Raw genomic sequence first — 15,719 nt, forward strand, 5'->3', positions numbered from 1 at the left:
TCTGTTTCGTTTCTAAATATTGCTATCTCTGATGAAATTAATTCGCATTATCAATGGATTACAAAATAATTTATGAAGGAAAACTTTGAGCAGTATATTCTAAAATAACATCCCATCCATACTGGTATGGCACTGTCACCCTTTATCAGTAAAATGTGTAAAATCCAACTTAGAAAAAGACAAAAGAACCAATACATTTATTTATATTTCAAAGTTAGTGAATTATCTTGCACTACTGAAAAAGTGATTCAAAGCCTGATAATCAAGATGAAAGCCTCATTCTACTAGGGACGAGAATAATAAGTAAAAACACTCACCTTGATTACAATGTGTCCTTTCCTGGTTCCGCTCCGATCTAGTTCACGGTGCTCATGTACCATAACAATTTCTCCCTCTTCCTCAACTTTATGGGTATTTTTTTCCACATGATTTAAAATTCTCCAGTAATCCTGCTGGGCTATGCAAACAAACTGTCCGAGAACAACATGGGGACAATTAATAAACCTATAGTACATAAATATATCACCATGCACCAAGGCAGAGCAGAAAGGTAAGAAATCAAGTGGCATCGGTTCTTTGTATTCAATCCTTTTAACCCTTAACAAAAGTCAAGGAGAAATAAATTCATGCACAAAGAGACCTAAGAAGTTTCTGAATTTGAACTCTGCTCTAAAAAGAGAAGTGAAAATCTGCTTCTCGCAAAACTGACACTACACAAACATGAAGCGGGAGTAAGTTAGAAACAAACAACTCAGAAGTTCCTATTTCTTTCCTTTATTTAAAAAAAATAGGGAATGAACTGGCTAATATCAGATAGAAATTTAACAAACCAACATTTATTTGGTATATTCTCTTTTAAGAGTTTATAATTTGTTCAATTTCACAGAGTCAGATATAAAATCCAGTTTCCTTTATTGACTGAACTTTTGAAACGCATAATTTTCAAATGACACTTATTTTAAGGAATAACAGGCTCAGCCATCTTAAATCAACAAACAAGAGTACCGTGACCAAAGAGATAAGCTTACCTGACAATCATCTACTTTAGTCCTAACAACGCCATGCATGTACTGCTTATCCAGAGTGGGAGTAATTCCAAAACTATTTCCCATAAAGAGATTTTCAACTTTTCCATCTGAATGACTGATTTCTACAGTGCCGTTTAAAATTACATACCATGAGTCAAGCTATAAAGTAAAAGACAGGTTTTAAGAATCTTTTTAAAAAGACAGTTAATTTTGAAAAATAGTCAACTTAGAGAATTTGTATAATTTTAAAAAGAAAGACCTGGTTACATTACTAAATGCTCTTGTCAGTAACACCCTATGCCTGTCTGTGCAAACCAATGAAGGCTATTTTATTTTTCTCTTTCTTCTTTTGGTCACCAAATGAATTCAGGGACTTTCAAAATTGACCAAATAATGTAATGGTTAAGACCAAAAGCTCTTGGAATTTGAATCCAGACCCTGGACATTGACCAGTGTCTTTGGGCAAGTTGTTTAATCTCTCTGGGCTTCATTTTCTCTATTGCTAAAATGGGCATAACAGCACCTACCGTAGAACTTTTGTGTTAAGTAAATGAGTTTATACAGACTAAGTGCTTAGAACAGTGCCTTGCACATAGCAAGCACTCAAAATACAGTAGATCGTGATTAATTCAGAAAGACTGTTAAAAGCATGAATGTTAAGGCATATCTAATAAAATACCATCCAAAATTTATCCTAAGAAAACATTGCTTTTATTTATATAGAGGCATTTAATGCTCTAAAGAGATATAATCTAAAGGTCTACTGTGTATCCCTGAAAGATCACTTATTCTAATTTAGTACCTCTCTTATTCGTGTACACTTCCAATAGTTTTCATGTGACTTAAGGGAAATCTGAATTATCAGTTCTGAAGGAGAATCAAAAAATAAGAAATATTTTTTCAGAAGTATGCTTTTCTTGGCTATTGCAAATATAAAACACAACTCATCGTGGAATCTGTGGATTACATATATTACTTGAGGACAGAGACTGTGTCTGGTTTTTTACCGTTATACTCTCTTGTGTCTACGTTAGTACCTGGCACAGGTACTAATATTTATAGTATAGCATTTTAAAATATATATATATATACAAGTTTTTAATTATGTACTGAAATAAATTACAGGAAAAAACTTTAAAATCCAACAGAGGACAAAGTCACGATAAACACTCCCACTGATTTCCCTTGGGGGTGAGACTGCAGTGCTCAAGATAAACATAACAAATATACCAGAAACTTCGAGTTGTCTATGCATTCACACACTGGCATGAGCCACAAACATTCCTTCACAGGGACAGACTGTACTTTTTAGCCTAAAACAGAACCAGATTTTGCCATAAACTACAAAACTTCTACTACAAAATTATTACTTATATATTTATAATTCATACAGATGCCCTACCTGTGATTTTAGAAAATAAAAGCTACGCACTGTATACCCTTAACTCATAGCCACTGGCAACAATTTTGGATGGAATTTCTCCCCCAATAAAATAAATGGCATATTTCAGGTATGTACATGAAGGCTAAACAAATTTTTGTTCACAGAACTGTGGAAAATTAAAAGATTACAAAAGTTTGTGGAAAAGAAAATGAAAGTTCCTCAAAATCCCACTGTTTACACACTTGGTGTTAAAAGTTTAGTTTATTTTTCACCTATGTTTATATCATTTTATATTGTTGAAATATTTAGACTATCCTGCCTTTAAACAACTTAATACTGTATTCATGTGTTCATCCAGTTTTTATTTTTTTGAGCATATCCTATGTGTTAGATATTTTCTAGGATATGGGGGAAAAGCATGTAAACAAAGCTAGAGATAAGACCCTTGCCCTCAAAGAATTTCCATCAAACTTTTAAAATAACTTCAATATCTACTTAATATTATATACTGTGGCTATGTAATAATTAAGTTAACCACTGCTTATAACTGAACTATATTTTGGTCATTTCCAATTTTTACTGTTATAAATATGCTGCAATCAACATCTTTTGGCATAACTCTTTGTGTTTTACATCATGTCCTGAGGAAAGACACTCACAAGTAGAATAAGTTAGAAACTGTTAATACTTTGAGGCCTATGTTAAAAATTTCTAAATGACTTTCCAGAAATACCAGCTGGGTACAACAATGCTCACTGATATTCCAGCATTATTTTTTATCAGTTTGGTAAGAAAAATAGCAAAGTACTTCCAAACAGCAATAATACCTGTTAATTCCTCTGCATTCTCCCTTCACTGAGCCACAAGTTGCCATCAAGCATTTCTGAACACAGACTTGCTACATAAATGCCTCGCCTGACAAGTAGCCCATTATGAGGCACAGGTATCAACACATTTCCCTCATTCTTTTTTTAAAATACATAATATACAAAAGGGATAAGGAGAGCTGAGTAAATACTTGGTAAACATTTTAAACACAACAATGACAAAAATACCAGAATAGTAGTTACGACTTTATTTTTAAAAAGTCTTAATTTGAGAAGTAAAAATAAATACGGTTCAATGATTATCTGTTAAACATTTATTCTGTGCAAGGTGTGCTAGGAAATCAAAATTAAGACAAAGTACATAAAACAAAAATAAAAACTTACCCTTAAGAAATTGTAACTATTCTAAACTTGGCTCTTATTAAAAAAAAACTGTACACATTTTAAGCCAGGATTTTACACAATTTCATGGAAATTAAATGATTCTAAACATTAGCTCGCTCCCATACTAAGTGCTATTTAACATTTACTTGCTAACTTACCTCTTGTCCGTCTTCAAGAATAGTAGCTCCTGCCTGCTCTACCACTTCAAAAACCATCACTGAGCAGAGTTCTCTCCTTACAGACATGGTCATGTTTGCAAAAGCAGGGAGCTGGTGCATAAACTCCAGTAATTGTTCTATATAAAAACAGAAACCATCAAGGACTACACTTTAAAGCTACAGTAAAAATCTATAATCCAATGCCCAATTTCCTAATCAACCTGTGAATGTATCCTGCTGAAGTGGAGAAACCAAGGCACAAGATGACTGTTGGCTAAAAAAATCAGTTATCTGGTTAACAGATATATTCAGACTCACACGAAAATATAAGCATATTGGAAGAGACCAGAACTCACAACCATCCACACAGACCCAGGAATCGCACAGATTCAGTTTATCTGATTTGCTGGCCTGAGATGCCACTCCATAGTGGTTCGAGCATAACGGTGTCCCTGGATTCAACAGATCAGGGAAAAATCCTTTCGTCTAGTTCTTACTGGGCTAGAGTTTCTATGAAAAATTGCTATTAATGAATGTCAATAATTAATTAGAGATAACAAATGTGAATTCTAATTCAAGATTTGTCAAAATATCACAAGGTAACTCTCTTTAACCAACAAATGTTTGAGTGCCTGCTTTAGGCCATTCCCTGGTATAGATACATGAGTAATAAAGGGCTGAAACAAAAACAACTATATGGTGCTATCTACCCAGATAACTGGGAGTTAATTATATTTCAATTTTTTAAAAGCTTTGTGAAATTAACACAGTATACAATTCTTTATTATTAAAAATGGACTTTCAGTTTCTGTCCAGATAAGGTTCACAACATGAATCTAAATTGAAGGTTACTTAACCATATTATAGGCGATTTTGAGTGGCAAGAAATGTTCAAATGTATTGATCTTTACTCACGCAGCATTATCATTATTAGTAGTAGCAGCATTATGACTATTATAAAAGGAAAATCTAGGATAAAATCTTAATTGAATCGTAACAATATAATACTAAGTATTCTTTGTCCTTAAAGATAACGTTAGATCTTTAGTATTATTAGTCAACCTCCCAAAGTACAGTAACTACTTCTGTAAGAAATTACATAAAAGAAAATTCAGTTTTAACCAAAAATTATATATATACATATTTTTTCAAGCTAGAGAAGTAAAGACAACAATTTTTGATAACAAAAATTTTTTTTAAAAAAGCTAATCCATGGACACTGGCCACTGATACACTATGTTTTAAATGCCGTATGGACACGAAGCGGAAAATCACTTCAACGGAACCAAAGCTTTTGTTTCATAAATTTGTGCAGCGAAGATGTGAGGGAGATCTGGCTGTAACACTTGTCCCCTTACTGTCAGGGTTGATTCAGTTGAACTGGCTGGTGAGGTGGGTGCCCCCTCCGCCCCCTCAGCTCCAAGAGCATCCCCTCCCCAAGCTGTGCGCTGGGTTATGGAGGACGATCTTCCCTGACAGAGGAGGACGGTTCTCAGTAAAGGACATACAAGGAGCTGTGACCCTGGCTAGACTCTCAAACTGGGGCAGCCAGCCTCAAAGATGGCCCTAATGATCCCTGCCTCGTGATATCTCCGTCCTCATGCAGTCGACTCCTATACCGTAAGAGGGTTGCTCCGCATGACAAACAGAACTTGGAAGAAGCGATGAAACCAGATCGTAAATGACACTGTGGCATCTGCCTTGATCTCCCTCGCACTGCCTGCTTTAGGGGAACCCACTGCCACTCTGTGAGGACATGTCAGCAGCCTCTGGTGAGGCACACACGGTAAGGAACGGAGGCCTTGTGCCAAAAGCCATGTCAGGAGACCCCTTGGAAGGAGGTCTTCAGCTCGGCCCAGCGAAGCTTCCATGGCCACCAACATTCTGATTACAACCTCAGGACACTGAGTTAGAACCACTCAGCTAGGCCACTCCTGAATTCCTGACTCACAAAAGTTGGAGAAAATAAATGTGTGTTGTTTTAAGTCACTATGTTTGGGGGCAATTTATTATGCCTCAATAGGTAACTATATATAAATTAAACTATAAAATTTTTACTGTGAACAGAGGTATTTCTTACCAATGTCATCATCAGTTTTGTCTGCAGGTTCTTTTTCAAGACATTCTCGAACAAGATCTCGCCCCTGCAGTGGATCTGTCCGATCAATCTCTTCATCTTCCTCTTCTTCATCTTCAGAATCAACAGGTCCTTCTGGAAGACGTGTTAAATCTACATCTCCTACCTCGCTTTCTGTGGCCTACAGAAAGAAATCTTGGTCACTTATCATTTCATGTTATAAAAATTATATTCACTGTCTAATCAAAACCATCCCTCCCTACCAAATATTATAAAGAATGAGGCAATAACTGTATACTGTATCAAAAACAAAATGACATTTATTTAAAAAAAGGGTTTCTCTCTGCCCAAAATACAGACTCAGTATTCCACAGTGTGACATCTAGGTGATTAAATTTGAGCCTGTCAATATAAAACGGTTAGGAGACTCAAACATCACTAAATGTTTCAATACCTGTTTTCCAACAAACACTGGTATTTCTTAAAAGTACATTTCCTAACACATGAAGTGCAGGAAAGATAAAGACAATTTACCAACAACCATTTTCTAAGTACCTATTAGTCTATGCTGACTTGTAAATAAAGTGTCATTCTCTCACCACTGAGGGTTAAGCAATCATGTAAATTAAGAACAGAGTATAAAGGAGGTAAATAGTACTGAGAAGTATTAAAATAGACCAGTTGTGAAGGAGTAAACAAATACTGATCACTTCCCAATAGCTTACTGTTGAATCTCACATTGTGCCAAGAAGATCAGAAATTATTCTAAATCTTTTATACAAATAAACTTATACTTACAACCTCAACTCTGGAAACATATTAGTCTCAGATACTTGTAAAGCAACTAGCAGATTTTTAAAAATCTAAATTTAAGTATCATTCACAGGAAATAATGAAGATGTCTTTTAGGAAATAAAATTGTCCTGAAGTGGATGTACAGGCACTATTTCTAAATATTCCACTCACTAGATTCATATTAATGGAAAAGCATGAGTACTGAAGCAGTAACAGAAACAAATGAGTTGAACACAGGAATTTCATAAACAAGCATTCAAACATGAGTATTAGTGAAAACTAGGGCATCTTTAAATACTTAAGTCTAGTCTCCTGTATTGAAGATTTAGTGTTTTGTCTGCCCAGGAGAGGATCTTCCTTCTTTTAGGGAATTGCTGTTCCCCTCCAACTTAACCCCGAGACAGCGCTGGGGAACAGTGCCTTGCCCCTGGCTCCCTATATAAACTAAGGTAGAAAGGCTTCGTTTCTGGATTTTTATAATTGGAGCTGGAAGACAGATTGTCCTTTTTTCTCTGGTTCCTGAATTGAAAGAACATGATGCTGAGCAGTCTACTGCAGCGGAAAGCCTTTCTGTGGTGGGAGAAAATGAAGCCAAAAGGCAGAGAAAGGGGCAGGGGAATGGGGAGGAAGTACAGTGAACAAAAAAGGCAGACATAAAAAGAGAATGGGATACAGAGCAACAAAGCAATAGAAATAGAGCATGTAGAACAGAGAAAGAGCACAGCACAAAGAGTACCCATGACTGAAAGTATCACAGGAGAGGGAGGAAGAGCAAGCAAACTAGGGAGCCAAAGGTGGGGGAGCAGACACACCTGCAAGCATCCAGGTTCCCTGAGGCCCGAACTGCCTCTGCTTTCTCTGTGGGTCAATAAATTATCCTTTCTGGCTTTTGTTAATTCAAGTTAAGACTCTGATTAGTGCAACTGAAATAGACCTAATTTGTTTGGTAAGATCCTGTTTTCTTTACACTTCTTTTGTTTTTCTGCACAGCCTCAAGTAACAACAGCTAGTTAACAAGCCAGATGAAACACCCAACTTGAGATCTATAAAATTACACAAGCTGTCTGGTAAAGATCACATAGGGCCAACTCGACCTCATCTCTAGCATGCTCTCCTGAGTAATTTTCTGGCTATGGAGTATTAAGGTTTAAAAGTGGAGTATATTTCTGAATAACCCCTCTTTGGAACTACAAACTTGCTAGCAGATTACAATCCCTTTTCAAAGGTAGCAGTTTTAATTTAAACATGTGCACATGCTAAAATGACTTTTCCAAAAACCTAATTTTTATATACACATTATTTTAATCTAAGAAACTAGTTTTTAACACTAAACACTAAAGCAATATTTTCTATACAAGTTCATTTAACTGTTCAAAATACAGTTCACACCTGGAATAGCCTTTTTCCATTTTATCAATTCTTAAGGACAATCTACCTTATAAATTTGGGTTCTTAAATCACCCTGTCCTCATCTCAGTCTCAGGTTTTCATCCCCTGACCCAGACTATTTCAACCAAGTCCCATTTTCACCTTTTAAATTATGTCTGATAAAAAGATAGATGGCTCACAACATAAAAAGGCCACATGCAATTCAGTTATGTGGACAGCAGAAAGGCTTAGTGTCATCTGCCTGAATAGTGAAGACTTTTAAGAAAATAACTCTTATGAACACAGTGCAATATACAGATGATGTATTATAGAAACGTACACTTGAAACCTATATAATTTTTTAACCAATGTCACCCCAATAAATTTAATTAAAAAAAGAAAGAAAAGAAAAAACTCTTTAGGGAGAATGCAAGTCATGGGTAGGGTTTGGGAGAAGGCAACCAAAAGAACTCCTTTAGGGATCTTCTAAGGCCATATGCAAAGGAAAGAATTTAACCCATCCTTAGAATTGTCTTCCCTTACCTGTATTTTTTTCAATGTACAAAGCAAAGAAAAAGGATGAATAAAATTAGTTAAGAGAACATATTAAACTGTTAAAATGTTAAGGGTATATGAGCATGAATAAGGTAGCAAAATAAGATCGAATATAAAATAAACGGTGGCCAAAAACATGCTCGGAAATTAAAAGGTATTTGGTAATTTAACAATTAAGTAAATAAAGTGAGCAATACAGAATTCAAGGTCTAATTCCTTAACTAAACAAAGTAAGCCAGGTCATTTGGTAAATAAAAGTAGATAATGACCAGAATGAGGCTTCTGAGGACGCAGTTCCCGGGCAGGAAGTTTCATTCTCTAATAACTAGGTAAGAATTTTTAAAAAATGTATCCACAATGTCCAACACACAATAAAAACATACTAGACAGGTGAAGAAGGGAAATGTGATTCATAACGAGGAAAAATATCAATCAGTATAAAGAGACATAGGAATGACAGAGATGATAGAATCAGAAGACATGAATTTTTGACATTTATTATCAAGCTCAAGAACTTAAAAGAAAATACAAACAATTAATTAGGGGGAAAATGGGAATTCTCAATAAAAATATGTAAACTGTAAGAAGAATAAACTTGAAGAAGGGCAGTAAAAACTACCCAAACTAAAAACAAAGACAGGAAAAAAGCCAAAACAGAGCCTCATAGACTTGTATGATAGTATCAAAAGTTGTTACAAAAAATGTAGGTCAAAAGATATGCCACCTTATTTAAGGCAGGGTACACAAACGATCAGAGCCCTGGCCTTTCAACCACTTTATCCTAGCACTTGGAATACGGCAGACAACCAAGAAGATTATGATAAATGAATTAAGAAAAAAAGCATATTGGTGAAATGGTTAGTAAGGCAAGCATTAAACTTCTCGTGTTTTTCCTTTCCCGCAGCATGAATGGGTCTCTATGTATATGTGTAAATATAATTTGGTGAGGCAGACAGTCTGAGGTGATTTTCTGATGACTTGGCCTTCCCAAAATAAACCACCAGAGGATATCCTTTTCCTGTTTGCATCCAGATAAACATGAAGCAACAATAAGGGGAACTTCAGGTTAGAATGAAAAGTTATACAAACTTACAAAAACCACATTTTCAAACTTAGAGCACATATTAAGCCAGAACCTTAGGCTTTCAGAACTTCTTTTATCTGCATTACCATTTTGAGTATTCCACCCAACCTTTTTCATGGACTGCTTCATCTTTGTGTTTCTTCTTTGTCTTTCTGGTCAGAGCAAGAATCCTGTGAAATTAATCCTTCCCAGTAGTGCTGTCCAGGCTAACGCATTCCATAATTTCTACAACAGGGCAGGCAAAGTAAAGCCTCCTTTAGTTACTACCGTGTTTCCCCGAAACTAAGACTTAGCCAGACCAGCTAAGACCTGGTAGTATATTATATAAGACTGGGTCTTACATTATAGTAAAATATTATATTATATTATATAAAACTGGGTCTTATATTATAGTAAAATAAGACCGGGTCTTATATTAATTTTTGCTCCAAAAGACGCATTAGAGCTGATGTTCGGCTACGTCTTAGTTTCGGGGAAACATGGTAGAGGAGTAAGGTCATAACTTTCTGCAATTTATTTCATATGGAATTTTAAAAAGAGAGTAGTCAAAGAGAACAGATTTTTGACTAGAACACAGATGATACTCTTAACAGAAGTAGTAAAGACAAGGGGAAGAAAACATGCAGCAGGGCAAAGCCGGCTGAGGTGTAAAAGAACACCCTGGTGGAAACATGGCACCAGGAGTTCTGGAGAAATGGGCAGCAGAGCCATGAAGTTAAGGGCTCATGCTGCCAGAGGTAGTAACTGAAGCATTGAGAGTTCTAAGAACATGTATTTCCTACACAGAAGCTAAAACAGATAGGTGGGGGATGAATGTGTGCCTCCTATTATTTAAAAGTACAGTCACGAGTCACTTAAGAGAGATACGTTCTGAGAAACATGCAGTTAGGCGATTTCGCCCTTGTGTGATCACAGAGTACATTTACACAAACCTAGAGGGCACATACTACACAGCCGGTCTGTAGGTTTCAAGCCTGTACAGCATATCATGGTACTGAATACTACAACTGTAACACAATGGTAAGAATTTGTGTATTTAAACATACCTAAACATAGAAAAGGCACAGTAAAAATACGGCATAAAAGAATGTGTGTGCGCATGCACACATACATTGGGAGGTCCTGGGGGAGGGCTGTGGAGGGAAGTGTCGTTGGGGAGAGTAGTCATCAGGAGGGAGGGTGGGAGGAACTGAGACAGGGAAGGAAGAGAATGAATGACAGAGAAAGGGACAGCACAGACGGAGAGAAATCCAGGAGATAAAACTTGAGAGGAGAAATAATAAACGGGAGAGGAGGTGAAAAGAGAGAGAGGGAGGAAAGGGAGCGAGAGGAAGAGAAGTGAGTTTGTGTGCAGGAGTGTGCGCGTGCCTGTGTGCAGGGCGAGCCCCAAGGCCCCCCTGCGCCCCAGCACTCTCCCCTTTCTCCCTGGCCAACTCTGGGCCTCAGCTAAGTCTGGGTGTGCAGGGGTGGGTGGCCAGTATGCTGAGCCTCCTCCTTAAACCACCCAGAGCTAGCAATAAATTCAACACCTTAATTGGGTCCAGCCTCTTCTTTCAACATTGCAAACAAATTTTTTGCTTCTAATCCGTTAAAATCTTATGGGTCCATCATCGACTGAAACGTTGTGTGGAGCATAACTGTAAGTTAATGAAAAGACAACTGCTCTAGCTCAAGAATGAACATTTCACAATGTTCCAGCACTTGGAAAAGACTGAAATAAATAGAAAAAGGAACCTAGGGAAAAACACTCCTATTTCTCTTGAGTATTCTTGAGGATACATAAAATATTCTACCCAAGAACATTCTAACATCTTAATACATATTTTTAACTAAATTTTAAGCTAATATGATTAAAAACATATTCACACCGAAACCATTACTTGCATTTTCCCCAGACCATGGTAACTGCTTTATTTTGAAGTTTCTCTGAGAATCAAGGGCTTTTATTTTTAAAGCAGAAGATATGAAAATTCTCAAGAAGAAAATGCATAGGAACATAGTCACACGTTTGGCCACATAAAACGGTGTAAACAATTTTCCTGTTAAGAAACGCTGTTGGGATGACTCTCTTCTCTCTTTCCCACAACCCTCCAAATGAAAAATACTTGCATCATTTCCCAAGGCTTTGCTTTATTATTACAAGCCACAACTGGGTTAGGTGATCATTTTTAAAATCTCCCAAATGCTGAAATTCAAAATTCGGATAACCAAACCACTTCAATTGTCACTGGCTAAGATATATATGATGAAAACCTGAATCTGTAACTAATAGGTGCATTAATAGCTTTAACGGTACTCCAAAGGAGGCCTGAGGCCAAGGAAAGACTAAGAGTCCAGTACTGATAGTTAACTCTTAAGCTCTCTTTTCTTCCCTTTGTTTTCGTCCTGAGCATCTGACTGCATACACACAATTTGGTTATAACAAAATGTATTATTTTCCTTATCCATGTTTTTTTTTAATTCCAGAAATTTTGCATTTTGTGGGATATATTTTATTAATCTATTATGTTCTTATTCCCTTTACTGTCTACTAATTACTACTTTAATCTTTTTCACTATTTATTCAACTTTTATTTTTAACTGTACTCTCTATTTACATCCACTTTAAAATTAATGTTCATCGAGAAAAACAAAAGCTTAAGAACATAATAAAAACTACCCACAAACCCACAACCAGTAGAAAAACACTGTTACCATCTGGTCCGCTTGAACTGATTTACAATCTAAGTATACGAATACCAAATACATGTAAGTATGTATGTATGTATATGAATTTATTTAAAGATTCTGATTTCTCTTCCTTCTGTTTTTATTTTTGTTGGCTTGTTCGCTTTAACCTTTATACTGTTTCTAACCTTTGGCTATTATCCTAAAGTCTGAGTTTGAAAATTTTTACCTGTTTTGGCCACTCTTAAAAGATTTTATCTTACAGATTTGCATATTTGACTTTAGCATTATGATAATTTTCTTCTCTAAATCCTGACTTGTTTTGGTTCTAGAATTTCATTATTTCTGCTCCTTTTATCTGTCCACTCTCCCTAATTCATTGAGCTTACTTTTTAATCTTATTGGTTACTTTGTAATTTCACTGCATCACCATTTAACTATATGATTCCATTTATATGACCTTCTGGAAAATGTTGAACTATCAGGGCAGTAAACAGACTGGTGATTACCAGGGGTTGGGAGTCAGGAGAAGGAGGTGATTACAAAAGGGCATAAAGTGCTTTCTTTCTATTAGGTAATGGAGAGATAATGGAAATGTGTGTCTTTAGGTGGGCTACACTGAAGAGGATGAATTTTATTATATGTAAATTACATCTCAGTTAACATCAAACACAATTTATGATCTCAGAAGCAGAGCTGATAGAATTTAGTGCTGAAGGTGATGATCAGGGGAGGAGAGAGCCAACGGTAACCTTCAGGTTTCTGGGTATGAAAAGGTATCTTCTTCATTTTGTAAAGGAGGTACTCCATTGATGTGCAGGACAGCTGTCCACAGTCTATCCAATTTAAAAACGAATCTCCTAAAAGCTAGAATGAGATAGAGAGTACTACTAAGGAAGGAAAACATATGGAAGGTTGAAGCAGGACAGTCACTCACAGGCCACGGCCCTACAGCAGTGGGCTCCAGGTGGGCTCCAGCTCCAGCCCCAGTGCCAGCCCCAGCCTCAGGCGGGCCAGCCAGTAGGTGGACATCCTGTAGATGCTAACTTAAGTGCAATGCTTCAGAATCACCTCCAGGATCTTGCCAAAGATACAGAACCCCACTGTGCGATCATCTTCCAGTTCGCAGTAAAGCGATGGCTGTCCCAAGTGACCTTGAATCGCAGTCTGTGCACTACTGTCTTTTCCCTTCTCTCACAATCATCTAGGGCTCTGTTCCTTTCTCCAAAAAGGTTATCACATCTGCCTTAGAATCGGATAGACTAGTGAGACTAGGTCATCTACAGTTCGTCAACACCACATCTCTGTTGTACAGCTCTCCTAGCAAGGCCCAGACATTCCCACTTATCCTGAGAGAAATCGACAGCCATGTATGTGCCTCAGGGTTCTTCTCTAGAAAAAACTCGAGTCCAGGGAAGCCATATTTTGGCTTGTGCAACAATTATCATTTCTTTGACTTGTGCAACAATTCTCATTTCTTTCATAAGGCATTTCTTCTGGTGAGGGGAAGACTGCATGGATCCCAGCAACTACACAAACACAGTAAGTGGCCCAGAGCCATTACATCGCTTTAAACTTTACTTTTAAAAAATGTCCTGTTCTGTCTACTATAAAAATGACAAAAGGAGATCCTGATGGCCAGAGCAATGACTTTTATGGAAAAAAGCCATGCATAAACCAAACACAGAGGCGTTTTTACATTTTGCGTGTGCCTACAAACTTCCTTAAGAGAGGAGTGCTGCTTTTTCTACAATACTCGAATCCGGGTAACTCAGGAGAAGCACAGTCTAAAATGTTTTCCTCAGACAAAGATTCTATTTCAACAGAACAGTACTGTGTGGTAGCCACCAACCACATGAGCCTGTGGGCACTTGAAATGTGCCTGTTATGAACTGAAATGTGCTGTAAGTTTATAATAAAATCTGGCTTTTGAAGACTTAGTATGAAAAAATAAAGTAATTCATTCGCAATTTTTAAACTTTTTATAATATTTGGCTATATTGTGCTAAATAAAATACATGAAAATGAATTTTACCTATTTCCTTTTACTTTTTTAATGTGGCTACTAGAAAATTTAATAGAGCCTTCACAATACAATAGCAACTCTAATTTTCTTCATGGCTTTACTTACAGAAGACTTTACAGCAATAATAAAAATCGGCAGTTTTGTAAGTTTAAGTTCAGTGTTTCAAGAACTATTTTTTACCAAAGCAAGCATTATATATTCATATGGATTCACATGGATAAAATTAAAAAGAACACTATATCCATATACTGTTAGACCACATTTTATCACTCTCAAAAGATACCTCTTTAATTAGGCTTGCAAATTTGAAATAGTAAATAAAGCATATTTTCCCAAAGACCTTAGGCCTGAATTTCATACCCTACTTAAAAGACATGCGGTCACCTAAGGAACAAGCACAGGATACTGGGCAGAATAAAAAACCACATACAAAATACACAAACTCCTGGTATTACCTGATAGATATCAGATAAACTGCTGCTTCCAGAGTCACTAGCGATGCTACAACCAGACTGACTAGAAGATACATGAGGCACCTGTGGATGAGGGTTGTCTGTGATGTGCATCTTTGTAAGATCCGCTGGAAGCTGAAGAAGAAAAATATTTAAGATAATCTAAATATCAATCATTACCTTTATAAGAGTTTTGACACAATGTTAACTTCTGCAACAAATTTTGTTTTACGTACATTACTGTGCAACTTCATTTTTAACCTAAATTCTCCATTCTTAGGAAAACTCTCAGGAAAGAACCAAGTAATAAGTACTCTGACCCTCTTAGGGAAGCCTACAATGGAAGCCAACTGACAAGTTTTCAAAAGAGATTACCATTAGTAATGGTATTTCAGAGGAAAAACTTGGCCCCTTTTCTTCCCCAAAGAAACATACGTGTATCCGCTATTTCCGCTGTAAAGGGTAGGAACATTATTACCCACAAACACCCATGTGTGTGCACACACATCACTGATAGTAATGGCCACTAATACCAGAATAAAACAACAATATCTTGGATTAAAGTACAGCATCTGGCAGCAAGATTTAAGAAAAATAACAACTGACTGCATTCAGTATTTCAAAAATCTCCTAAGCCTCTTTTCACTTAATAGTGTATTATTAGTTTGTAGTTGGCCCCTGAAAAAGTTGTTAGCAATCACAATGATTTAATGAATGTCTGTGCGAGGCGCAGGGAGGGAAACAAGAGACACAGAAGGAAATGATTCTACCACATGATCTTTAATATGGTCATACTTTAAAAGGGATGCAGGTTGTACAATGTATTTCATCCCATAAAATAAAAAATAAAGTAAGTAACAAAACAAATTAAAATAAAATAAATCGTACAAAATAAATGCTCTGAGAGGTGAGAT

The 15,719-nt window shown here is 36.5% G+C and overlaps 1 protein-coding gene across 13 annotated transcripts in view; it reads right to left on the reverse strand.

Annotated features, from left to right (window-relative positions):
- RAPGEF6 (Rap guanine nucleotide exchange factor 6) overlaps positions 1 to 15,719 on the reverse strand; it is a 180,465-nt gene that overhangs the window by 66,719 nt on the left and 98,027 nt on the right. For all 13 annotated transcript variants that reach the window (XM_033096371.1, XM_033096364.1, XM_033096365.1 and 10 more), the window contains 5 exons: positions 14,809 to 14,940; positions 5,862 to 6,039; positions 3,782 to 3,918; positions 1,029 to 1,187; positions 318 to 470 (listed from right to left, as the gene is read on the reverse strand). In XM_033096371.1, coding sequence (XP_032952262.1) covers positions 318 to 470; positions 1,029 to 1,187; positions 3,782 to 3,918; positions 5,862 to 6,039; positions 14,809 to 14,940 — 759 coding nt within the window. The remainder of the gene's footprint in view (positions 1 to 317; positions 471 to 1,028; positions 1,188 to 3,781; positions 3,919 to 5,861; positions 6,040 to 14,808; positions 14,941 to 15,719) is intronic.

This window comes from Rhinolophus ferrumequinum, chromosome 24, assembly GCF_004115265.2.
Source record: "Rhinolophus ferrumequinum isolate MPI-CBG mRhiFer1 chromosome 24, mRhiFer1_v1.p, whole genome shotgun sequence".
Taxonomy (NCBI): domain Eukaryota; kingdom Metazoa; phylum Chordata; class Mammalia; order Chiroptera; family Rhinolophidae; genus Rhinolophus; species Rhinolophus ferrumequinum.